Source organism: Aspergillus mulundensis, assembly GCF_003369625.1.
Source record: "Aspergillus mulundensis strain DSM 5745 chromosome Unknown scaffold_1, whole genome shotgun sequence".
Classification (NCBI taxonomy): Eukaryota; Fungi; Ascomycota; class Eurotiomycetes; order Eurotiales; family Aspergillaceae; genus Aspergillus; species Aspergillus mulundensis.
This window is the reverse complement of record NW_020797889.1, coordinates 216199-241341: the sequence shown is the minus strand read 5'-3', so window position 1 is coordinate 241341 and position 25143 is coordinate 216199. Positions and strand designations below refer to the sequence as shown.

General features: G+C 51.5%; 9 protein-coding genes across 9 annotated transcripts; 3 read left to right on the top strand and 6 right to left on the bottom strand.

Moving 5' to 3' along the window:
- Nucleotides 1-2280: 2280 nt before the first annotated feature.
- Nucleotides 2281-3322, top strand: DSM5745_01639 (putative adenosine deaminase; the record flags this gene model as incomplete). Its single annotated transcript, XM_026743655.1, has 3 exons — nt 2281-2315; nt 2408-3083; nt 3131-3322. The coding sequence occupies 3 exons, from the start codon at nt 2281-2283 to the stop codon at nt 3320-3322; spliced, it is 903 nt and encodes a 300-aa protein (XP_026606818.1).
- A 67-nt stretch (nt 3323-3389) lies between these two features.
- Nucleotides 3390-6110, bottom strand: DSM5745_01638 (uncharacterized protein; the record flags this gene model as incomplete). The annotated part of the gene is made up of 1 exon (XM_026743654.1): nt 3390-6110. One exon carries the CDS (start codon nt 6108-6110, stop codon nt 3390-3392), a length of 2721 nt encoding a protein of 906 aa, XP_026606817.1.
- Nucleotides 6111-7700: 1590 nt separating this feature from the next.
- Nucleotides 7701-9589, bottom strand: DSM5745_01637 (nucleobase cation symporter-1 family protein; the record flags this gene model as incomplete). The annotated part of the gene is made up of 5 exons (XM_026743653.1): nt 7701-8228; nt 8281-9008; nt 9059-9308; nt 9368-9438; nt 9490-9589. 5 exons carry the CDS (start codon nt 9587-9589, stop codon nt 7701-7703), a joined length of 1677 nt encoding a protein of 558 aa, XP_026606816.1.
- Nucleotides 9590-10478: 889 nt separating this feature from the next.
- Nucleotides 10479-15036, bottom strand: DSM5745_01636 (ribosome biogenesis protein URB2; the record flags this gene model as incomplete). Its single annotated transcript, XM_026743652.1, has 3 exons — nt 10479-14072; nt 14126-14962; nt 15019-15036. The coding sequence occupies 3 exons, from the start codon at nt 15034-15036 to the stop codon at nt 10479-10481; spliced, it is 4449 nt and encodes a 1482-aa protein (XP_026606815.1).
- Nucleotides 15037-16690: 1654 nt separating this feature from the next.
- mac1 (putative copper-activated transcription factor GRISEA) lies at nt 16691-18246 on the bottom strand (the record flags this gene model as incomplete). The annotated part of the gene is made up of 3 exons (XM_026743651.1): nt 16691-17931; nt 17987-18147; nt 18212-18246. The coding sequence occupies 3 exons, from the start codon at nt 18244-18246 to the stop codon at nt 16691-16693; spliced, it is 1437 nt and encodes a 478-aa protein (XP_026606814.1).
- A 715-nt stretch (nt 18247-18961) lies between these two features.
- Nucleotides 18962-19984, top strand: DSM5745_01634 (putative mitochondrial outer membrane protein (Sam35); the record flags this gene model as incomplete). Its single annotated transcript, XM_026743650.1, has 3 exons — nt 18962-19225; nt 19295-19534; nt 19589-19984. 3 exons carry the CDS (start codon nt 18962-18964, stop codon nt 19982-19984), a joined length of 900 nt encoding a protein of 299 aa, XP_026606813.1.
- Nucleotides 19985-20123: 139 nt separating this feature from the next.
- Nucleotides 20124-21058, bottom strand: DSM5745_01633 (class I SAM-dependent DNA methyltransferase; the record flags this gene model as incomplete). Its single annotated transcript, XM_026743649.1, has 2 exons — nt 20124-20882; nt 20942-21058. The coding sequence occupies 2 exons, from the start codon at nt 21056-21058 to the stop codon at nt 20124-20126; spliced, it is 876 nt and encodes a 291-aa protein (XP_026606812.1).
- A 719-nt stretch (nt 21059-21777) lies between these two features.
- Nucleotides 21778-22717, bottom strand: DSM5745_01632 (cell division control protein 14; the record flags this gene model as incomplete). The annotated part of the gene is made up of 2 exons (XM_026743648.1): nt 21778-22397; nt 22450-22717. The coding sequence occupies 2 exons, from the start codon at nt 22715-22717 to the stop codon at nt 21778-21780; spliced, it is 888 nt and encodes a 295-aa protein (XP_026606811.1).
- A 1140-nt stretch (nt 22718-23857) lies between these two features.
- DSM5745_01631 (FPP/GGPP synthase family protein) lies at nt 23858-25099 on the top strand (the record flags this gene model as incomplete). Its single annotated transcript, XM_026743647.1, has 2 exons — nt 23858-24255; nt 24307-25099. 2 exons carry the CDS (start codon nt 23858-23860, stop codon nt 25097-25099), a joined length of 1191 nt encoding a protein of 396 aa, XP_026606810.1.
- Nucleotides 25100-25143: the final 44 nt, after the last annotated feature.

Here is a 25143-nt window from a genome sequence, read left to right as displayed (position 1 = left end):
CCTGGAGGCTGAGGCTTTGGCGCTCCACCAACGGAGAAACAGGACTCGACCGAGGCTCGCCCAACATTAACCCTAGCTACGTTGCTGCTACGTTGCCAACCTGTTATGATAACAGTCCACCAATGATCCGGCCACGATTGCGGCGCATGTAGATACACTGCATGTGGCTCGTGCTCCCGTCGAGCGGAAATACTACCTCATGCGGAGCGGGCAGCTGTTGAGACGGATGTGTCCAGCTAGCGCCCTAGCAAAGGTAGCTGAAACCCCTAGATACTATCAAGTACTGATCTCAGCAACGGCTCGAGGTGGGAATACTCATTATCGCAGTTTACCGAAAGCGACCGGCCGCTTCCTACTCCGGACCCGTGTCCTAGGCGATACGATATCTATTGATTCTATTTTCTAATCTCCTCTTCTATTACCCTTTACGCTGCCCTGCAGCCATTGACTCATTACAGCCTGTCCTGCGGCAGGATTGCCCGCCATCTCCCTCATCATCCGTTTGAAATCCTATCTATTACCCAGGGATGCGTCATCTACTGGAAACCCGTTGAGGAAGTGAACAAAGCGTCACAGTCGCTGAGAGACATCGTAAAAGCTAGCTCTTTGACAGGGCTCACGATGCGCTGCTGAGGCAAAGACCTGGGCTGATCATACAACACTGGGGTAGAGGTATAGTGTGCTTTCGAATGTCTCAAGAATGCTGATCTCTTTGGAGTAATATCCTAGTCAGGTCAGGCGCATGTCTCTGCCGGTCTCCCCGGGCCGTTTACGATCAAGGATGGCCCACTGCATGGCTTTCTTTGATTCTCCCGCTCCTCTGTGACAGACTCCAGATCGGTCGCGAAGATCACCGTCCAGATCAAGTCAAAGGCGCCCGAGTCATGTTTCCGAAGACCCAGAATAGACCGTCTCCGCGTTTCATGCGTTGGCCTTGAATTGACAGACTACATCTACAGCAAGGGCATGGATCTCGAGCGTCGCACCGCAACGCAGAAAAGCCGTCACAATATCCCCATTCCAAAACTGTCATACACCTCGAGTCTGGGGTAATTTCTTTCACAAAGGCGCTGCTTGAGTGGCTTGACAACGATGCTACAAGCGCCTCAGGCCAGCAGGGCCCTGTTTAACTCTCTATTCGACGACTTTGCCGCTGCACCTATGGGAAACCGCACGACATCACACATAGCAGGCTTCTGAATGGCAGGAAGTCGAGCCATCGAGTCTGGTCATAGTGACTGGACCGTATTTATGTATGCGTCGAGGACCTTATTGTGTGCATTATTGATGACGGCGACAGTGGCTCCGGATATCAATTCGCATATCAACTTAAACGCTGCTACATTGAAGTAGTAAGAAAGCTAACTACTGGCCATTGTGGCTTGGGCTCTAAGCAGGCAGGTTACTTAGACCCAGGACACATTGGTACATTTTGGGCTGGGCGACGCGCCATAGGAAAGGCGTGCTAGTCTAGTGGACTTTGTATACGAATTAACAATTGTATTACTGGCAGCTTCCTCTCCGAAATTATAGATACCTTGCAGGTGGGACAAAGCATATTCCCGAATGAGTATCTCATTATGCAGCTTGTTAAGGTTTCGGCTGATGAAACACGCCGAGATAACCGGCGGCAGTAACGCGGTACAAGGGCATTCTTTAACGGCGAGGATATGTACTATCTAGTATGATCGGCTGGGGCTGAAACGAGTCTCATGCAAGTCATTTCAGGTAGAGTGTGGGGGATAACCCCAAACAAACAGGTTACTGTATATTGATTGAGTGCATGATTGATCATTGATAGGATACTCCGTATTCAGAAAAAGAAATGTTGGTTCTGAAGAGAGTCATTCTTTGGGAAGGGTATGCGGGAAGCTGCACCTGCACCTGCATTCTTTCCTCGTGATCAAATTGTTTCAACCTCTCCAACCTCACTCCACCCCTTCCGTCCTCACGAGTCACGTCAGTAAACCCCCGAGTCCCGACATCTCCTCCACCTCCACTTGCCGCTGCTGTGCTTTGGGGTCGAAATCTAGATCAACGACCCCGCTAGGATGGATTTCTTGAAACCAGTGGATCCCAAATTTACGAAATCCCTCCCGAAGATCGAGGTATGAACGTACCCCAAACTTCAAGGCTGTAGCAGTGGACTAAAGTCTGACTCCAAATTGCCAGTTGCATGCCCACCTTAGTGGCAGTATCAGCCGCCAGTGCCTTCACGAGATATGGCGACAAAAAAAATTCCGCGACCCAACCTTCGACGTAGAAGACCCATGGGTGGTGATGCCCGCCGGGAAAGTGGACTTCTCTCTGAACACGTAGGTCTTTCTGAGGCAACATGGAACATGAAATATGCGTCCAGTACAGCGCTATCTTTGCAAGGGGACCGGAACTGACCAAGGGCACAAAGGTTTTTCCAAGTCTTCAACCAATCCATCTATCACCTAGTCAACGACCTCGAGAGCGTCGCATATGCCACGACCTCTGTTCTTCAGGCATTCCTCGACGACGGTGTCCGCTATCTTGAGCTTCGCACCATTCCCCGCGCGTCCCCGAACTTTAACTTCACCTGTGATCAGTATCTCTCCACTGTCCTCGATACAATCGCTACATTCAAATCCCAGAATGCCAACAATATATCAATATACCTTATCCTTGGCATGGACCGCGGTCAACTCACCGAGGATTCAACGCATGCACATGAGATAATCGATTTAGCTATTGCCAACAGAGAGCGTGGCGTTATTGGGGTCGACGTCTGCGGAAACCCAACAAAGGGTGACATCTCCCTGTGTCGAGATGCCTTCGCCAAGGCAAAGGAGCATGGCCTAGGCTTGACAGTACACTTCGCTGAAGTACACTCCGTGGGACTTCGCGAGGAGTTGGAGACAATGCTTTCGTTCAATCCGGATCGTCTTGGCCACGTTATTCATGTTCCTGATGACATCAAGCGAGAGATCGCGCGCAGGAAGCTTGGGTTGGAGCTGTGCATGTCTTGTAATGTGCACGCGAAGATGTTTGATGGGGGGTTTCTTGACCATCATTTTGGTTACTGGAGGCACGAGGAATGCCCAGTCGTTCTTTGCGTGAGTTTATCCTTGAATAGTTAAGTTCCTCTCAGCTGACTGGATAGACGGATGACGTCGGTTTCTTCTGCAGCCCCGTCTCGAATGAGTACCTCTTGGCCGCGGAGCACTTTCAACTGAACCGAAAAGCTATCCTTAGCATCGCTCGCGAAGCTGTCGATGCAATTTTCGGAGGAGGTGAGGAGAAGCAGCGTCTATGGGGCCTACTGGATCAATTCCAATCCAATTATGACCAATGATCATTTCTTTGAGCTAAGATTTTTCTATCATGACTTCGTGACTTCGTGATATTATTGTACAAGTGGATCAACCCTGCCAGCGGAATTTGCCCTCTTTCAGGGTTTCCACCACTCCAACAGGCATAAACTCCCTGTTTACGGCCGCTAGATTACCGTACCTCTTCACCATTCCAGCCCGGTACAGCTCCGCCGTCCACTTCCAGTAAGGAGACATACTCGGCCAGTTTCCGGAAATAGTCTTTGTTTTGTTTCCCGCTGCGCTTAGAGTCAGGGTTCCGCGCATTGCAGGCGTGAGGTTGACGTCGAATTCATCCGGGATGCGTATCAAGTCCAGATAGGCATCCAAAAGCGGGCGGCTGAAGCTCTCAGCGTACTTCATGTACTCCTCCAGCGAGAGGAAATCTGTCGGAAGGTCGAAGTCACGCTTACTCCTCAGAAAAGCGCCTGGATTCTTCGGCCCGTTCTGTTCGAACTCTTCTTTCGCAGACAGATACGCCGCCTCTTCATCCAGGAATGCCTTTTGGATTCGACGGTGCGGTGTCTGTTTGATGTCCTCGCGCATCGCAAGAAGGGGAATGTAGGGGTTCAAAAGATTGAGGCCGCCGAATTCGATAGGAAAGTAGAATAAACCGTCAGGAATATCATGGACATTGAACCTCTCCGCGATCGTTTTTCGGAGACTGTTCGTGACGCCGCCACCATTGCTGTCAGGAAAGAGGGCGTGTTCGATGTGGCTCAGCGTCGAGACGGCCATGTCAATGTGCTCCCTTCCAAAACAAACGGCCGGTTTAGCAAAGTTGTTCACAAAGAAACGACCAAAGTAGCTATTCCAGGCTTGGATCCATGCAAAGACGCTCTTGCAGGCAGAGAGCTGACGTTGGAGCTCGACGGTGTGCTCTGTGACCATGTCCTGGTCGATGATGAAACGTCGTTCTTGGGAGTCAAGCTTCAAGAATCCCCAGCGGATGTCGCCAGTTGGAAGCAAATCTTCCTCAGCGGAGCCCACGGAGGTCGTTGTCAAGATCGGAGAAACTTTGTCACAGGCGCCCTGCCAACGTACGGTTCCGGTTTTTTCTTCGTTAAATTCGAGTCCCATGATGTTGGCAAACTCGGTCATGGCGGTCCACGCCTTCACGCAAGTACTCTCCTGGCCCCAGAACCAAAAGTCATCGTGTAGTCGGTATAGGTAAGCCCCATCTGTACTCTGGTTCACGGCGTAATCCATACAAAAGAGCACGGCCTCTCCCATTGCGCTTGAGAGCGTGTGGCTCATTGGGATTCCCGTTTTTCGAACTGCAGCAGTGGCACTAGGGCCGTCGTTGACAAACTTCATCGGTGCTTCGAGGAATGTGCGGAAGAAGTTTAGCCACTCCTGAGGGACACCAAAGTACGAAAGAACCGTGAGCATCGTAGTGTGAGGGAGAGAAGGGCCGAACCATTTGAAGTCTGACCGGACAGCCGTGAATTGTCCATGGAGGGTAGTGTGCAAGATGGATTCCGCGAGAAGGAGGTGAAGAAGGGAGTGTTTCGTTTCGAGGGCATTCTTGGGACGATCTGCTTCCTCCCCGTTGTCATCGTAGCTCGCTACTTCGGTTTCGACCGAGGACGGCAGCTGGGACATGAAGTAGTCCTCCGCATACACGCGCTGCCTCTCTTCATTCAGTCCGCGGGCTCGAGCTTGACCGACGAAGTAACTCCGGCGCAACCTATCGTGTTCAGGGATATGATCGCGAGGCTTCTTCCAGCCCCGTGAGCCAAGGAAGGTGACGAATGCAGACCGTAAAGCGACCGCCCATTTGGAGCCCAGGTACTGGAACATGAGGCTGTCGAGAAGATCTTCATCCATAAAGACCCGATATTTACCGTTCAGCTGGCGACGCATCTCCACCTGAATACCCTCATCAGGCCAGCTCCAGCTCTCCAATGAAGCAATGCGCATATTCAAAACGTCAGCAACCTCCTGAGCCACAGCATTATTCCGCATGAGCTCCTTGAGAATGACCGTCTTCTCCTTCGACAGAAGGTCGGTTCTCAACAGTGATCCGGATATCCAGGAGAGATCATCTACAGTGATCCACGTCTTCTCGGCCGCAAGGCTCGTAGCAAAGGATTTGATGGTTTCGCGAAGCTCTTTCAAGGCCTGTTGCGAGAGGGCTGTTTGAGTGAAGAGGTTGTCGAGATAGGTACGAATCGCGTCCGCCTGAACGTTTGAGTCGCTGAACACAATGTCTTCCCATGTCTTTCTCTGCTCATGCATTTCTGCTCGTCCCACAGTCTCCATGCCAGAATCCTCAACGCCTTGCTCTTCTTCACCCGCCAAAACAGACGCCGCCCCAGATGCCTCCAGCTCCTCCAACCATTCCGTCACAAGCGCACTGTAGAAGGAGGCATGGTCATGCGCTCGCTCCATGTATACGATCTCGCCCTCAAGCGACTCAATCCACTCCCGCAAGCTCGACTCGGACACGGAAGGGTCATACTTCCCCTGCAGAAGGAACCGGCGGATGTTAGCGTGCACTGCGCGTTCGGTTCCATCTTTAACCGGCGTCTCAAACGATTCCGCATCAACATCAAGATCCTCCTTGTCGAAGGCATCGTTGGCATGGCCCTTGAGTTTGGTGACACCCTCTAAGAGGATGCGAGCTTTAGCTCGCAGATCAGAGGTGGCGTTGGCAGACTGGACGATCTCCGCGCGGCGCTTCTCGAAGATGGTGCGCTGCTTGGAGAGCTCCTTGATTTTGGTATTGGTGATGGAGCGGAGGGTTTGGGGGAGGGCGGTGGAAGCCATTCTTGCAATGGATTGAGGTCTGGTGAACGAAGGAGGGAGTTGGTTGGAATGAAGGAGAGGTATAGATTGAAAGAGAGTGATAGTGGGTTGGAGTCTTGAATACGAGAGCCTGAGCGGTTTGAGCAGAGCTGGAGACCCACGCGACGATCTGCCGACGATGAAGGGAGAAGGTCTACGATGTAGACGATGCGCGCCTTTAAGAAGCATCGGTTTGAGGCAGCAACTGAGCTAGCAGCAAGCGAGAGTCTAAGGTGAGTCAAAGCTGCGTCAAAAGATCAAACAGGGGACTGTTTACGGCGGGCTGGCGCATCAAAGAAGCCATACAGCGCGTGCCCCTGAGGTAACGTGTTGCTGCAGCACCTCACATGACGTCATCGACTTGCCTATTCTGGACGCCGACTGAGGACAAACGGCATGTCTGGACCCTTTCGAATGGAAATTCAGTATTTCTCTATAGAGAATCAGGACCCCGACGTGCCAGCTTGCCATTTGGATCGTGGCTATCATGAGGCTCTGGGTCTTGGTGACCCTCACACACTCCGGCATGTGAATCTGGAGCAAACCCTAACTGGCCACCAACCCTAATCATACTGGTCACTCCAACACAACAGATTTGCAAGCTTCTCCTAGCTCACGCCAGCGCTTGCTAGATGCTCTTCTTGCGGCGTTCAAATCCTTCTATGGACCTCGTTGGCTGTCTTCCATCCGAGCCACCCAGCCATTTCTCCCATTTTCCAGTCAATGACGCCTACGATAATATTCAATAACGTGAAGCCGTTATGCGTGGATCCACGGTCGAGACTAGCGTTGGCGTCCTTGTCATAAGACTTGGTTTGAGGCGACAAGACGAGAATTTCGCCCTCGAGCGGGTTGAGACGGCCGTTGGTGAGGAAGTTGGGATCAGGCACGGTATGAGAGTCGGGGGGTTCTTTGTTTGTTGCGGCCTCAACACTCCGCTGTATATAACTAGTAGTTTGAGAAAAAGTTTGGGAAAAAGTTTGGGAAAGAGCGACCCATATAGGACCCGCCCTCGTTGTCCATCGCACCTTCCCTATGCATCTCAACCCTACCAGGGAAGGCACGCCCACAAAAGGGGAAGGAGCGATGGGGAAGCCTGCCGGTCGCTCCTTCCCACGAACGAGGGTCCTATTATCCGTATGAGGAAGGGGCGACCCCCGGTGGTGAGGGAATTGTTGGGCAGGTACTACATTCTGAGGAAGGACCGACATACTCCAGTCACGCTTGCCCTAGACTAGGGCACAATCATAGTGAGTAGGCGCGCGACCACTTTGATAAGAGCGCCCACTCAAATAAGAAAGTGCGATCGGTTACATATGGCTGCCCGTTGTATGGGTTCTCATTACGATCTCCTTGGGTAAAAGGAAAGATCTAGACAGGCCAAAGCGGACAGGCTTCAGCTTCATACATATTATTTAATCCAGGCGATGTTTAGACGAATCAGAAAGTGGTGCTGCAAGCAGCGGTATTTCCCATTTTGAGAACATGCAAAACAAGTCTTTAGCCACATGAAGTGAGCAGAGTCGTAAGATTAAATAACATATCGTCATGACGAAAAAAGGGCATCGCAATCTATACACCAGCGGATCCAATCTTTGCACTCTTATAATCCTCCCGGGACTCCGGGGTCTCTAATCCCAATGGCTTTCCGGTTGCATGGATGTCTTCCGCCTCGATATCCTGTCCCTCCGTATCAAGCTCGAGGTCGGTGTCGACTTCGTGCCAGGTATCGCTTGTAGCCTCGACCGGGAAGAAGCGCGTTAGGATGTAATACATCACGAAGGAGACGATGAAGCCGGAGAGGTAGTTGACGTTGTAGATGTACTGGGCTCCGACTGGAACATCGCGACCAACAGCGCCTGCGAACCCGACGATGTTGATAAGGAGTCCTGAGAGGTACGAAGCATATGCCTGCCAGGAGAAGCCGTAGTTGAAGCGGTAGACGGAGTCTTTCTCTCCACTGTACAGGTCTCTGATGATCAAGTATCCCTTGCGGACAACGTAATAATCGCAGATCATCACACCTGCAATGGCAGATAAGAAGATGGAGTAGGCTGATAGATATGTGGTGAATTGGTTAGAATCGGATACCAGGTTCCACTGCCATATGTTAGTTGAATGTGCTGAATGGGTCTGGAAGGATAATGCGTACCGGACACATGGCCAAGCCAATTGCCGCACAGATATAGCTGCCTCGTCTAATGGTGATGTACCGGGGAAGCAAAGCGGTCATGTCCGTACCAGCGGAGACCGAGTTGGCGGAAATGTTGGTGCCCAGCTGAGCTAAAGCAAATCCAAGTGCGATAACAAAGATTCCAAAGCGTTCGGCCGAGCTCGCACCCTCGAGAAATCTCCCCAGAAGGTCAAGAGGGTTCCAGATCGCATCACCGCCGAAAATGACCGCAGATGAAGAGGATGCAATGATGCCGATGAACGAGGTGATACCAAATCCAATCGGGATGGTAAAAAGCTGCGCCCACAAGGCATCCTTGGGTGTCCGTGCGAATCGAGAAAAGTCGGGATCGTTCATGATCAAGGCAGCAAAGTTGCCCATGCAGCTCATGAGCGCTTTAACCACGGCCCAAGCCAGCGCGCTGCCGTGGACTGTATGGGACTGGTGAACAATTGGACCGAGCCCATTGGCCCGAGAGATAGCCCAGGCGAAGAAAGCAATGGCAGCAATGGGCGAATAGATCGACTTGACAGTGAACAGATGGCGGATCTGATGGACCGGGAACCAGAGTGCTGGCAGAGACACCAGCCAAAAGAGGAAGAAACTTAGGAAGTTCTTGGTGTCGACGCCGGAACTCTCCGGGATGCCATTAGGCAGGTTTTCGTAACTTGGCCAAATTGCTCGGATCATCAACGTAATGCACTGTCCTGATTGAGAGTTAGATGTTGTAACAAGACCTGGGAAATATGTTTCTCACCTCCGATGAACCCCTGCACACCGTACCAGATAATAGCCATAACTGTACGGTTTAACACCGGCCACAGTCCTCCCCAAACTCCAAACGATGACCGACAGACGACGGGGAAGGATATATGGTAGACAGCACCAATGCGACCAGTCAAGCAGACAAGGCAAGCCGCGAGAAAGTAGCCGAACCAAACGCATAACCAGGATTGCCACCAGGACAAGCCATCAACAATCATTGAAGAGGAAATCATCCATGTGTTCTGTACGGCCAGCATATTAGCTTTGCCGGCTCGTACGCCAAGTACCGTAGACGACTCACAATGTTCAGTGAGTCTGCAATCCAGAAGAAGACAAAATTGTACCACCTCCATTGGCGGCGATCAGGGTCGACTGTTGACCGTTAGAGCCTCAACTGTATCTCGGGAGGCCGCCGAGACTCACCTGGGCGCAGGTCATGGTTCGTCAACATCAACTGGGTGTTGGTCAACTCCGGGTCCGATTCCACCTCCAACTTCTTGATCCATTGCTTGATATCCGGCATCTTGCCTCACTGTGCAACGTGTAAAGATACTTCAAGAAAGATCCTCAGCAGACCAGCTCGAGGCAGCAAAGTAGGTAATGTTCCTGATGTAATCAACAGTAAATTAAGGTGTGGTGGTGGTCGAGACAATGACGCAAGAAAGTACGCCGTCAACCACGGAAGGATCCAGCCAGAGTCGATAGCCTGATCCGGGAAACTCCAGTCTCTGAGCAAAAGAAGCAGAGGTGTGGAATATAAATGTGGAAGCCCAAGAGACAAGGTTATATCCAGACCGTTATAGATATGTCATTATCTGGAGCAGCCATCCACCCACAAGCCGGCGATGGAGCTGGACGATAAGAGGACACGCGAAATTGGTCCGATGAGGAGCATCCAAGAGGCCCGATCGGCCAGGCCGACCCTGGCATGGTCGTCCTTATCACCCTCCATGAGCCATTCTGTTGCTCTATTCTGACGACTAACAGCGCCCGCCTGCGACTGTTATCAGCGACCGGTGGGCCTCGCGTTCCTCCGCATTTTGAGCTGTGGCCAGTCACAGCAGCCGGGGCGCTGCCTTAGTGCCATGGGGCATTACCTATAGGCTATCGCCTCCGCGGTTGGTTCCTGGTCGCTGACTCGATCTGATCGAGTAAAGATATCGTCTCGATAAATGGCCGGCTCTCCGTCCTCGGGATGTGTGCGTCTGACAACTTTTGTTCAGCCTTCGGTTGATCATGCGATTGCGATCCCGAGCCTCCTGTCACGTGGATTTAATTTTCGGAGTTTTGCTCTTCTCCGGATTCGTTACAGCGCTTATCTCCACACTCTATATGTACGGGGACGTAAGGGGCAGCGGGAGCCAAATGAGTGAAAGGTAGTTATTCATATTTAACATTTATTATATACAGAATCAGCCCTTGTTCCACTTGCCAAACCTCATGTAATCGTCATACAGTGCCTTGAACATCGCCCGGCCAGAGATATCCAGCCCAGCGCTCAGTGCTCGCATCGTGTCACGAGACATCACATCAAGCACCGAGTAGAGCCCTGGCAGGAGAGCCGCCTTCACGTCGGCGGGCAGAGTGCTACGGAGGGAGCTCTGGGCATAATCCATAATCAGGCAATGGAGATACTGCCCGGCGATCTGCTTGGCCTTCTTCGTCTGGTCCGTCAAACCTTCGTAACCCGCATTCCCAGGGGTAGGTCGCGATACCGCAGAAACCGTTGGGTCGCAAAGGGATGTGAGGAGACGGGTGTAATGGACAGCATGTGCAGCGCTCAATTGGGACAGCCAGTATGGCTGTTTTCCCTGCGTCATGTCAGGCTTGCCAAGTACGGTGCGTTTTCTCGGTCTGGCGAAAAGGCAATGGAGCAGCCGTTGCATGGCTAGAATGATAAGGTGAAAACGACCTCCTAGTTTTTGACGGTGAAGCCCTAGTAATAGGCCCATCAGTCGGCATAAGCGGATATAAATCACTCCAGAGAAGTCAGGTCGGATACGGGGTCCGTCTTTCGAGGCGCATGTAGCAAGGCACGAAAGGATACTGTCAACATTCCATTGTGATACGCAACGAGGGTGGTTGCGTAGGAGAACATCCAAGCACTCTGTGGCAAGGACAAATTGCTCGAGGGATTTGCTGCGAGGCAATGCCTCTGTAATCTCACTGCAGACCAGAGACAGCTCTTTTGCAAGGTGGCTCTCCTTGTCTTCAGTGGATGGCGCTGCGGCAACAGCTAAGCCGGCAATGAGTAGATGATACTCGGCAATCTTGCCAGTGAATCCCAATCGGCGGACATCCTGAATTACCCGAGTCAGGGCGTTCGCAGACATGGACCTGAAACGATCACTCGTTGCCCGGATGAACTGCTGCTGCTCCTCACTATACATATGCTGAAGAGGGAGTGATTCCGCATACTGTACGACAGGAACAGTGACGTCCTTTTCCGGATTCTGTGTAGCTAAAACACGACGTCGAACGAGCCTTCTCAAAGAAGAGCCCGAATCGACTGACTTTTCAACGTAGTTCTCAATCTTGGATAAGTACTTCTTGACCTCCCCATGGTCCGTAGCAAGATCCTCGAAATCTTCCAATGCATCCAAAGTCTTGATCACGGTGATTGTTTCTTCCAAGGGTTGTTTCTTGCATTGGTCTTTGGCAGATCGTAGATCTGCAACCACTAGATCAAACACCTTTTGTCGACTGGTAGCCAGCTCTGTGGCATCCATTGCATCCGCCAGTTGTTCCCGATGAAGCCAAAACTGGTAAAGAGAGATCCTGAGGAAAAAGCATTCCATGGAGCTGCGGTCAATTACCTGCAGTTTGGAAATCCTCCCGGATATCTTGCGGTACATCTTTTTGAAGAGCTTACGGCGCTCTGCTTCAGCCAGAAGGAGTAGTTTCGCAATGACCGCGCGATGCAGGGATTTGAATGCCTTCATTATCTCGAGGTCAACGTCCGTATCTTGTAGAGAGATTGCTTTGGCCATCGTCCAAAGCGGCTCCCAGTTGCCTGTCAACTCAGCCGTAGACTTTGGCAAATCGGCGAGCTTAGCCATGAGTGACAGGATACCGACAGTGATAATTGAAGAAATGCTGTCCTGTTTTGATAAGACGCCCTGCAGCAAATCTAGGAGGGCTCCAGTTTGACGGCGGGTAATAAGAGATGCTGGGATTCTTTGCAGACTCTCAATGTAAAGCTTGATATTAGATCCATCCTCCTTGATTCGCTCGGAGATGATAGAGATCAAGTCATTCACAATGATGGGGGCGTTGAGAAGATATTCGTGGGACACGACGCTGGACCATGCTTGCAGAAAGCGTGCAGCGGAAGAGAAGTTTTCCAGAGTTGAAGATGATGGTTGGTATTGGGCTGTCGCAAAAGAAAGGATATGAGATAGTAGTGGGCGTCGGACTTCGGGCTCAATGTGAGTCCAAAGCACAGGGACTCGGAGAAGAGCTAGAAAGTACGCCAACGATAGGATAGCTGGAGAATCAATGGATTCTAATTGGCCATCCCAGGCGGAGCTCATCGATTCTGAAGCATCTTTCGCCGTGATGTTTCTCATCAGTTTGATGACTTCCTTCATTAATGATGCCAGATCCTCGCTGTTGTTCGTGTTAGGCGAGTGCTTGATAACGGCAAGGACAGATCGATATGCTTCGATACACTCCAGACGTGCACTAAGCTTGTGCGTTATATCCTGGTGTCTGCGTTTTATCGTCTTCGCAGCTGCGCGAGTCAGTTTTAATAGAGCAGAGCCGAGACCAACATCGGCCTTCTGAACGTTGTTTTCGATCAGGCTGCGGGATAATTTCCACAAACGCCAGCGCCAATGCAAATCCTGGTCCGAAGAAAGCGCAGACACAACTGTTTCAATAACAGATTCAAGGTCAGCATTCGCGTCCGCTAGGTTGATGCTTCGTTTTCTGAACCCAGCCTCAGCAATGACCAGCTGCGCATATGCCTCTGCGGAATGAGCTAGTTTACCATCATCACCGCGGATATTGACCGCTGCTGCATGCAACTGAGAGGACGCGAGATTTTGGTTCAGAGGGTTGCGCATAACCTCGCTGTACGCATTGCATAGGTCGTCATCTTCCCACACTGTGAAGAGACTGAGGTTACTGTCTTGCGTCCTTGCTTCTTCCATGTCGAGCAGTTGCTGGTACCAAGTTTCCATAAACGTGGTAAGGTCTCGCGCATTCATAAATCCACGTAACAGAGGCAGTATAATGCCAGTCTTGATGGTTTCGTAGCTGCCAGCGGTGGAATTACCGCTTCGCCAGTACAAATGGATGTTTTTGCATAGGCCCTTTAAATATGTTTGGGAATCTGCGAGCCCAGAATTTGGAAGAAAGATGTCTACTCCCAGTTCAATAAGAAGTGCAACCAAGTTCCACTCGACCAGCGACAGCTGGTCCTTAAGAAGACCGGTATACGCAGCATGTGTAAGCAGCGTGTGTAGAGATAATTGCACATCTTGCTTCAAAGCTACTCGGAATAGCTGCTCTAGGATGCTCACAAAGTCGGAGAGAAAGGTGGCCGGTCTCTCCGCTTTCACAGATGAAAATGCCAACTCAGCAGCAGCAACGAACAACGTCTCCAGCCAAGGCGCTTCATCTGTTTTCCTTCGGAATGAGTCTCGCGGGACCGATCGAGTGGAAATATAAAAGAACTCTGGTATGAGCTCGGCCGCGTTAGAGACTCCTGCCCGTGTTGCGACGGCGTCAGGCTGATTTGGCGGCTCTGAAGCACAAAGAATCGGTCGGAAAGCATCCGAGACGGGCTTGACGGAGCTCCAATCCGGCTCCTTCGCAGAATAGTCTATACCTGAGCCGCCTCTGCCAAGGAAGTCTGCGCGCGCTGGCAATATCACATGAAGAGCGATTAGACGCTCAACACCGTTCAACACGTTAGCCCTCTCGTCCGTGTCAAGTTCAGCTGCGCGAACGGAATGCATCAATCTTAAAGCGCGCTGGGAACAATGGGTGGCAAAAGATCCCTAGAGACCATAGTTAGTACATGTGTTTTATGTGGGTGATTATATCCACATACGTTACCGGAACCTTGTTCCGAGCCATCTTGACGGCGGGATCTCCACTCCCAAATTTCAAGAAGAGCAGGGAGGACGTAGAAGAAGTGCTGCAGCTCTGTCGTCTTTCGCGCATGGGAATATTGCGAGATGGCGATCGAAGCAAGAGTAAATGATTTACCGAGAGTGATGGCGACTGGCTGAGGTTCACCCCTGAGAGCGTGCCTGAGGTGAGAACGAGCGGTTTCATCCACACCATCTTTTCGGCTGGCCAGTGTCACCAAACTATAGAGGCAGTCGAGAAGGCGCGTAAAGGTCAAGAAGCACGAAACTGGTGTTCGTGGCTGCTCGTCAATGTCCATCGCATCCTGATCAACCCCGTTGGCCCTCTTCCGCTTTGTGCCCTTCCTGCCAGAACTTTCACTTAGGGTATGGCTGGACTCAGAATCGGACGGCAGCAGCTCACTTCCCCCATTTCCAAAGCCGGAAATCACGTCGTCTGTGAGGTCGGTGATCGCATGGTCTATGATACCGAGGAATTTCTGGTCCTTGAGCGTCGATGCCAATGTTTTCGAAGGAATAAGGTCAATCAGTTGCCGCAGTAGAAGAAACGATGCAGGCTCAACGCGATAGTTCTTCCCAGCCTTGAGCTTCTTCAACAGCCACCGTAGGACCCATTCCTCCTTCGGCGCCGCGTGGAACGGGACATGAGGGGCTCGGTTGATCTCCGGATGGCTGGCGCATAACGACAAGTCGAGTCCGATAATTTGGGCGGCCTCGTTCAGCTGGATGTTTGGAGACGCCGTGCCCTTCTCGAGTCGAATAAGAGCCTCTTGCGAAGGGCGTGGACGCTGGACGAACTAGCACGTTAGCACAGATGGATATGGCTAAAAGGAGCGGGCTGTTTAGAACGCACCTCGGGCAAAGAAGGCATCCTGGAGGGAAGCACCGTCACTTTTCCTTGGTCCTTTTCCCCGATTCTAGCGGAGGCACAACCACATCGCCAAGCAGTGACATCTAACGATCTCTGCCCGAGTTGTTTGTAGTTTGGACGACTCTGTACCTCTCCCGAGAAAAAAAGTGGAAAGACTGATATAGCGGGCAACTAAGCCTAATTTTTCCGACCGCCTTCACCTGCTCTCGGGCGGGCCCAAAGCTCGAAAACCGCCGCTCCCGACCGAAAGGTTGACGTCTTGTTACGAACTCTCAACCCAATCATTACCTATCTCGATCCCTTTGCTGCATCTCGCACAAGGTGCGTAAACTTGGATGTCTAGTGACCTGCGCAAGCTGACTGAGCCTCAGATCGATTACAATGGCCGACTCAAGCAACCCCCAGCCCGTCGCCCGCTCGACTAAGCTCGTCAGTGAGGCCCTGCTCAACGAGAAGGTACTAAGCTCGTCCTATCTGCACCTTTCGATAACCTGCGCCCCTTTCCTATTCCTACCTGAGACTCTACTCAGGCTGTCCGGATATTCTTAACTCGCAATGGACAATTGTTGGAGGGATCGGCTAACACGTGCCTTGTTTATCTCTAGTGGGATCGTGCCATCTCTTCCATGATCATTCGCTCTTCTCTCGGTCTGTCGTTCGGTGTCGTCTTCTCAGTTCTCCTGTTCAAGCGGAGGGCATGGCCTGCGTGGGTTGGCTTGGGCTTCGGTGCTGGACGCGCTTGGGAGGAGGCTGATGGTATGTTCGGCCAACGGTGTGAAGCAAGATTAGGTCGCTAACATAACGATGTAGCTTCTTTCCGCAGGGGCGACTCTCCCGTGAGGGACGCTCTGCGTAGGTAAACGGGCTTGAGCGTAGAGCTGTGTTTGTATGATACCTGTATAGCCGGACAGGGGATGGCGCATCGCCACGGCATGGTTGTTTATAAAGTTTAGAAGAAATTCTAGCCCTGATTTCTAGCACTCCAACGACATTTCATCTGTTCAATCAGTTGCTTCTGTCCGACTTCCTAGCACGTCAACTTGGTCCAGGGTTCATATCCAGGCTGCGGGCTTCTTAACAGCCCATCAAGCTTATGACTAGACTCATTTCACGAACTCTTCACTGAGAGTATATGTACTTTCGGTGGTTAGATACACGTCATTGCGTTTGACAGAATCCGGTCCGAGCAGGAATTAGACCGACCAGGTACACCTTGGATACAAACGGCGATGAAAAGCACAACGGACTCCTTGCAATTCGTCAAACAGAAGGAACTGCAGCAAGGGAATCGAACCCTGAGACCCTAACAAGTTCAGAAAAACCGCTGTGAGTTAGGTCTTTGGAATGGATAATCAAAACACTGAAAGTGAAAGAGAAGGGTAGATAGCCGCATATTTTGAGGTGAGATTTGATAGGGATAAAAGGTGGGAGCCGAAAGATATGGAGGCTGGCTATGGGGCTGGGAGATTAAAAAGGTACACAAACAAAAGGCCAACAAACTCCAAGTCCGATATGCAAGGGTATCATGATCATGAATCGTCCAAAGATATCCGACGTCGAGTACAATGTGTATGAAAAGAACCTGGTGGTAGATAAACCAAGATGAGAGCCCGCTACCAAGTACCTGTACCTGGAAAAAGCCGATAAAGCGGGATCATATATTCCCGTGGGTTAGACAGCCGAGGCAACTGCAACTGGGGCCACATTGGCAGTTACCAGCCTCTCCAGCACAGGCGCCAGGGAGGCCAACCTGATACTCATAGGTGTAATAAGCATCTGGGACCATGAGGTGGTCTGTGGTAAAGGACTCCAGAGCTTGCGTGTGGGGATCACCATCTGATGGACCGTTGTCAGTGCTACAACACGACCCAGCTGGCATGGGGTCAAGGTTATTTTGCAAGTCATTTTCAGGCTCGGCCAACGTCTGGCTCATTTGTGACTCGCTGGAACCAAGTCCGTTGGCTTGAGTGTTCTCCTGCTGGCTTCCATTCCTTAAGATTTGCGAATCTTGAGCAATGATGCGTCCCATCTCCTGAACATGCTGCACGGTAATGTCGTTATACGGATGGTCTGGACAAGCGAAGCAATTGCACTCGGGACCGCAGTTGCAGCTATGAGGGACGCCACTAGTGTGATTGGTTAGACCTGGATTTGTGAGTTCAAGAGCAGCAGCAAGCTCGGGCTGTGCCATAGGTACTTGTTCAAAGCCGATGCTAGCATGATTGGTGGGTGACGTGTGAGAAGCAAATCCGGTGTGGAAGCCGTTAGGAGTCGGATCCACAGAAGAAAAATGACCATCTATGTTTGAAAAGCCCTGCCAGGTTGACGCAGAGGCCTCAGCCACAGGAGATGTCGCCAAAGGAGAGACAGTATATGGATTGGGCGCAACGATGTTTGGTTCTGCCTTAATACCACTAGGGCTTTCCCGCCGGGATTTTGAGCAGCAAGAACCTGATGTCTGCATATGGGCTTCGGGCTGTACAGGCGACTGGAAGGAATTCGAATGGAATGCCCCGGCTGCAAATCCACTGGTTGCAAGCCCCAACCCGTTTGAGAAATCGTTTGTGAGGGGAAAGGTGTTAGGGTGGGTAAGTGTTCCAGTAGCGTTGTATGGATATCCGGGTGTTAGTGCTTGGGGTGTATATGGATTCATGAGCGGCGAGCTCCCATATTGAAGGGCGTTTTGGTGGAATTCAGGTATAGTTTGAAGAGCCCTAGTAACCTGCTCTGGTGCCGTTTTCACGTGCTTTTTGCTGGACTTTTGAATCTTGTTCGGACTAGGACTAGCACTACTAGCACTAGCACTAGGAGCAGCAATCATGTCTAGGGGCGCCGGGGTAGTTCCATTCTGCCCGAGTATCATTTTATAGACAGGACGACAATAACAGCTGGAGCCTGTCAAGCATATACGGCGTTAGCTAGGAATATTGATTGACGCATACACACTTACCTTTCGGGATCGCAACCATAAAAGCACCTAACCTCTTACAGTTGCAACTTCCTTCAACATGGGGACACTTGGACAGCGGACGTCCGGCTTTTCCAACGCTCACCATAAGGCGGTCGTAGTGGGCGCATTTTGACGATCGGTGACCACGGATGCATGGCTCGCTAAACGGCAGTCGGCTCTGTCAGTCTACTGTTCTTCCGGTTGTCGGACGCGGTGCAAGCTTACCAAGACCATTTGACTCCATTTTCATCGAAAGGCATGACGAATATAAGATTAGCGAGGAATGAGAGCGCTTAGAGAATATGCAACGAAAGCGGACAGGTGTAGCGGGGTGCTGATAGCACGCAATATCGCGACCGACCTGCCCCACGGAAACACCCAACAGCCGGAGTAAGGTGTGCGCAACTAGCGGAGTCTCGTATACAGAGAGTAAGGTACCATCCGCCTATTATCCGAGAGCCGGACGAGGTGAGCACCTCAATGATGGGCGCGCGGCTCGGACTAGCGAATCCGGCCAGAGTCGGAAGAGAACGCCGTCCAGACAGCGGAAGGGCGTGCGCGGATCATGAAAGAAGGCCAGCGGACCAAGTGGGACAGTGAGGAAAAAGCTAGAAAAGCCAGCGCCGAGGGCCTATATACAACCCCGCTCAACGAAGCCGTCCGTGGTGTTGACTGTTGACGAGGAGGTAAAGGCATAGCGGGGTTAGACTTGGAGCAGCCCATTGAAAAAAGATACCCGCAGCGGCTGATTGGCCGGTGCCTTTCCGCCTGTGGTTTCAGGCATACATCGCAAACCACAAAATAATTGGCTTCGGAGGTCGAGGCCGGCCTTATGTTGAAGTCATTGCTCTTTTTTGGCCGAACGCGGACAACCTCGCTCGTGCCTCTTTATATTTGCTCTTGCCAATTGGAACGCTTTTCGCTGCGCCCACCCGTCGTACAGCTTCCTAAGCTATCATAACCGTTCCGCATCCAATGGCCTCCAATCCCGCCGGCCATGACGTCCCCGAACAGCGTCCCGACAGCAGGAGGGTGCCGCGCAGGGTCCGGGATTTCTTTTCGGTACCTGCTCCTGTGAAGCGCATATTCGATCGATTTCCCCTGGTTACATACCCCGCAAATGATCTCCCGCATTACCCCGGGTCAGGGCGACAAGGGAACCAACTGTTTGTCTTCATCGATGCCACGGGAGCTCGACGGGGGCGGCCGTCTTTCAATCCCCAATGCCTCAAGTGGCAGGTATGATTTACCTAAAAGCATGACATTGACTTCAGCTAGAGGCTGGCCTGACACTTTCTCAATGCACAGGCGTACCTGAAATTTGTCGGAATTGACTTTGAGCTCGTCCCTTCAAACAACCATGCGTCCCCGTCTGGCGCCCTCCCTTTCCTCCTCCCAGCGCTCCCAATCGGTATCGGTGCACCGATTCCCTCCAACAAACTGCAGAAATGGGCCATTGAAGAGGTCCACTGCGAAGAAGAGCAGCAACTGAACGTGCGCTTCGAAGTATATTCGTCCCTGCTGGACAACAGGATACGGAGTGCTTGGGTGCGTATAAACTACGACTGAGCAGGGTTGAATATTTGTCTAACAGCTTGATAGCTCTATCATTTGTACCTGAATCACGACAACTTTGGAGCTGTTGCGCGACGTCTCTATGTCGATCCTTCCACTACCAACGCCGCCGTTCGCGCTGCGTTGGCAGCACAGTTGCAGCAGGCTGCTCGAGACGAGCTCCTCAAGTCATCGCCATATATTGACGCTAGTGCTTTAGAGGCTGAAGCGGCGGAAGCATTCGAAGCGCTCTCCACATTACTTGGGCAGAAGGATTACTTCTTCGATCGACCAAATCCGGGACTTTTCGACGCCAGTGTATTTGCTTACACACATCTGATCCTGGACGAGAAGATGGGGTGGAAGTATAACCGACTGCAACAGTTATTATCACAGCATAAGAACCTCGTCCAACACCGGGCGAGGCTGTTGGAGTTCTTTTAGGCACAAGTGGAACCGTTGGAACGGAGCATATCCAAATCCATGTACACTACTAACTTGACGGCTCAAGTAATCAAGCCGACTCATCCCAACACCATCAGCTCTTTGATAAATTGTTGACAAAATGTACTACTATCTACTACTAGCCCAATCTCATCCTGAAACAAATCCCAAACCACACCATAACACCCACCCACTTCTTAGCCCTCCCTCCCAATCGCTCCACCATCTCCGCATCTACCCTCCTCTCCCTAAACCTCTCCCCATCTTCCAACTCCACAACTTCAAACCCAGCCCTTTCTGCTGCAGTGACAACGTCTCCAGTCGCGTGCGCATAGCTCGTCGGCCGGATTTTCTTTCCACTCGCGACATCCACAAACCCAGCCTGACTAATACTCCCCATTTCCTCGTGCATATTCGTCACAAGAAGATACCCGCCAGGACTGACCAACTGCGCCGCGCCCTCAAAGAATTTACCCAGCGGGATGTGCTCCAGCACCAGCGTCGAAATCACACCCAATGCGCCGGCTCCGCCACGTAAAGGGCTAGGCAGGGATTCAGGTTGCGGCGAAAGTAGATCATACACGCCCAACACAACCGTACGCCCATTCACAGGGTCCATCCCCCCTTTGGCTTGAAGAGTCTCCTTCGCAACCTCCAGCATTCCCGGCGACGCATCCAACCCAATTATTTGGGCTTCATTCGGCGCGGACTTGGTCAGCTGTAAAGTATTTCGGCCGGTGCCGCAGCCTAGATCTACCAGTCGAAGCACCTGCTCATCAGAAGTCGTGCTAGGTTTTGTATTTGTCTGAGCCTGGACAAGCCGTAGGAAGCGCGGGAGCAGATCATTCATCTCGATTGTGTCGAGTGCTTGCAGGAAATTGCCGTCCGTATCATAGACCTGTGCTCGATTGATTAGCTGTGGACACCTGGATAGTTCTGCGGATGATGGAGCCATACCTCTGCCCATTTGTTGTAGGCCTCGACGGTGTCCACGTACTCGATTCGGTGGCCGTCTGAAATTCCGGCATCTTCTCCCTGGCCACGGGCTAGGGCTTCTTGAATTGTTTGAACCATACTTAGATATGGTTGTACGAAGCGTGAAAGTTGGTTTGCCGAGGGATTTGTTTTTGTGTTGTACTTCGCAAGGCAATCTTTGACCCGTCCAATGGTCAAGCTCCGAGGTATGCGCTGGCACTTCTATAAATGCAAAACAAGCTCGTCCATGAAAAAAGATCTATCTGTCTGTGGGCCTGTTCTTATATCATGGCACTTTACGAGGTACGGGTACCAGGTATAGATGAGTCACTGGCTGACTCATTGACCGTTCCGAGTTCTACGGTGCTTGAAGGTCTTGTTCATTTCAAGTCAGGGACCAACACTGAGGCCTTGAAAATCTTTGTTGGCATCATAATTTTGCCGAGTATTTCGAGTCGAGAATAGGAAATTGTAGGTAGAACATCATGGCTGGCACACGGGAGATCACTAGGAAAAGACGCTTCGAACGCAGCCGACAAACCGGCAAAGACACGCACCTAATGTGAATAAAAGGAAATATAAAGAAAAGACAGGCGGATAGAATGGGAACAAGAATGAAGGAGGTATAACAAGAGGTATAAGGGAAGAAAGAAAGTCGCTTGAGCCGTGCCAGCCGGGGACAGAGAAGAAGACGGAATGAAAAGAAGAAGAGAAAGAAGAAAGTATCAGCAAGGCAGGAGAGAGAGTCATAAACCCTAATTCATACGCGCACTCCGTCGCTCAATAAATCGTAGCCGCGTCCTTGCTCGTCATTCGTATTAATAGACCGTAGCTCCAAAAGGTGCTGTTTCCTTGAGATCTTCCACGAGATCCTCGACGTTGTTCAGGTACCTTCCCAAAAGGGACTGTTTCTCCTCAGTAGTACGAGTGTCTCGGTGGCCTCTGCCACTGCTATGCGCTCCTGAGACGTTGACGCTCCTTGACATAGGCCCACCTCCCAGCTTGCTGGGGCTGCGTTGTAATAGGGCCGTGCTAGGCGCACTAGTGGAGATCATTGCGGTTTCTGGCATCAAGTAGAAATATAAAAACTCAACAAGCTTGAGTTTTACTTCGCGCGCCGTTGAGCGTTGCTTGAAAAGGGAGGTCACTGTGAGAAGTCCATCCAACTCTTCAAAAGTTCGTGTGTTGGCAGGATGGTCCAGCAAAGCTGTGACGAGGGTGAGAAGCGTTGCGGACTGGATGGCAGGGCAGTTGATTGGATCTAAGAGATCCAGAAGAAGGTTCATGTAGATTTCACGGGCGAACAGAATCCTCGACGGCGGATGGAGCAGAAGCACGCCTTGTATTAAATCGAGTGTTGCCAGAATGAGAAGGTCGTTGGTACCACTGCTCCCGCGGCCAAGCAGATGCTCCAGACAAGTCACCAACCGCATTGCCACTAAAACTGGATCAGCACTGGAATCACAAAAAACAACCATAAAGTTACGCACCATTCCATTGGAAACCATCTTGAAGTTTGAAGAACTCTCTGAACGCAGGGTCGTCTCTGAGCTCTGACAGGGCCTTGCAGCCTGATTGTGGAGCGCTGAACAGTACCGGCGAGCCTCGCGGCGAGCCTCGTTTTTCAGACACCGGCCGTTTCGCCCTAGAAAGGCAAATCTGTGCTAAGAGCCCTTCAACCTGGCGCAATCCTTTGCGCACCTTGGTTGGCTCATATGAAGAAAGGTAGTCGAACGAATGCGCCAGTAATGCTTCCATCAGTGACAGCGTGTGTAGGGTGTAGGATAAAATGAAGAGTTAACCCCGGGAAAGGGACGTGCAAAGTCGAAGAAAGGGCGAAACACTGGTTTAATCTAGACCCTATGCTAGCGGCGAGGCTTATCTGGAGATGCGGGTTGAGAAAACAAAGACGTCGTGGAACTGAGCTAGCGAGGGGTCTTAGAGTCCTAGTCGGCGTCCAGCTCTTTATTGTGGATAAAATAGCTAACCAGGAGGCTGGTAAAGGCAATCGTCATCGTCAATTCGAGCTGATCAAGGTCGAGAAGCTCTCCACTGGTGCTCCTTGAGTGGTCCACTCTGCCAGCACATCACACAGCTGTAGGCGTTGCCGTAGTGACCGTGCCTTTCTTCAGCCCAATGCGGAGGCTGGGCGGTTAACTATGAGGCTTGAGCTGAACAATGAACTCTAGAAGCGCGAATCACAATGACGCCAGAGGGAGAATCCTGGTCGGGATCGCCGAAGTCCATCCTGCGTCAGCGCTTTCTCTGAGTCTCTGCCCGTCTCACTGCAGTGCCGACATCTCATCACATCCGGGAAGCGCTCGACTGTTGCTCAAGCCTCAGTGACATCTATCTGTCACACTCTAGTGTCAGTAAGCGGGATATATGCGCGTACCCCTCCACAGCTGTCTTTGCACGTGTCATCTCGGCACACAGCCGTCGCACTCTGTGCATCAGCTATTGTCTGATGTATCTCTCGGAGGTTATAGCGCGTATCGCAGTCTGCCCGGTCCTGCTATAGAAGTCATGTGACTCCGTCTGCGACCGGGCGGTCGCATGTGATTGTACTACGTCACGTTCGTGCCTGTCTATCTTTTTTCGTCTCCCCGCATCTGAAATGTTGGGGAGCCTCGTGCCGGCCGAGGATATGAATGCAGTCTCTTCCCACCGCCAGCATTACCGTTGATCAGACTGCGCTGCTATCTTATCGGCGGGGGCGAAATCTTCCTCCGTTCTCGAGCGAGCTTTGCGCTTATTCATGTGAATAAGCTTCGCGTTTACGTTGCTTTTTGCTAGCTGCAGCTCCCACTTATACATCAGGCAACCGCAAACATAAAGGCGGCCGGATCCTTCGCTCTCTTGTCTACTACTCGATACCAGGCAAGGACATTACCAAAAATGACTTCAGATTCGCACTTTCATCCCCCTCCGACGATACCCCCACGGACTAGCTCCAACCGAATGTCGGGCGTGTCTACACGAGACAAGGCAACGCTCATGGCGCACCTCGAAAAGGACGGGCTATCAAACGGTGACAACCTCCAAACGAACACGAATATGTCTCGGAGGCACACGAGAAACCAGTCGAGTCTCGATGGGACGAAATACAAGGACGGGAAGTGGTCACAAGAGAAGGAGGAGGTGATCATGGGTCCGTACGACTACATGCTTCAACATCCCGGGAAGGATCTGCGGCGACAGATGATTAATGCTTTCAATGTATGGTTGAAGGTTCCGTCCGAGAGCCTTACTATCATTACCAAGGTGGTGGCTATGCTTCATACCGCTTCGTTATTGTAAGACCTTTTAGACCTCACCATCTCGAGCAGAACTAATCTTTGACATAGAATTGACGACGTCGAAGACAACTCCCTTCTTCGCCGAGGAATCCCGGTCGCACATAGCATCTACGGCACTGCGCAGACTATCAACTCGGCCAACTACGTCTACTTCCTTGCCCTTCAAGAAGTACAAAAATTGAAGAGTCCGGCGGCCATTGATATATACGTCAAGGAGTTATTGAACCTACACCGGGGACAAGGCATGGATTTGTTCTGGCGAGACACACTTACTTGTCCAAGCGAAGACGAATATCTTGAGATGGTGGGGAACAAGACCGGAGGTTTGTTCCGGCTAGCAGTGAAATTGATGCAAGCCGAGAGCAGCACGGGAAGGGATTGCGTGGCGCTTGTGAATGTCATGGGCCTAGTTTTTCAAATATGCGACGACTTCCTCAACCTATCAGACACGACATATACTCAGAATAAAGGACTCTGTGAAGACCTTACGGAAGGCAAATTCTCATTTCCCATCATCCACAGCATCCGGTCAAACCCGGGGAATCACCAGCTCATCAACATCCTCCGGCAAAAGACCCAAGACGAAGAGGTTAAGCGCTATGCGCTCCAGTATATGGAAAGCACTGGCAGCTTCAAACACACGCAGGACGTTGTTCGGCAACTCCGTGCTAGGGCTCTGGAGCTCATTGACGAGATCGAGAGCAGCGGGAATGGCAAGGAGCCGGAGGGGCACAACGACGGGTCAATGGTCCGGGCGATTCTTGATAAAATGACAGAGTCAACCTTGGCAGGTACCAATGCGGCTCCGAAAGATACCAACAGCAATTGTGCTACCCATTGATATATCTTTTTCTTCTCATTCTTAGCTGGATACCACATTTCACT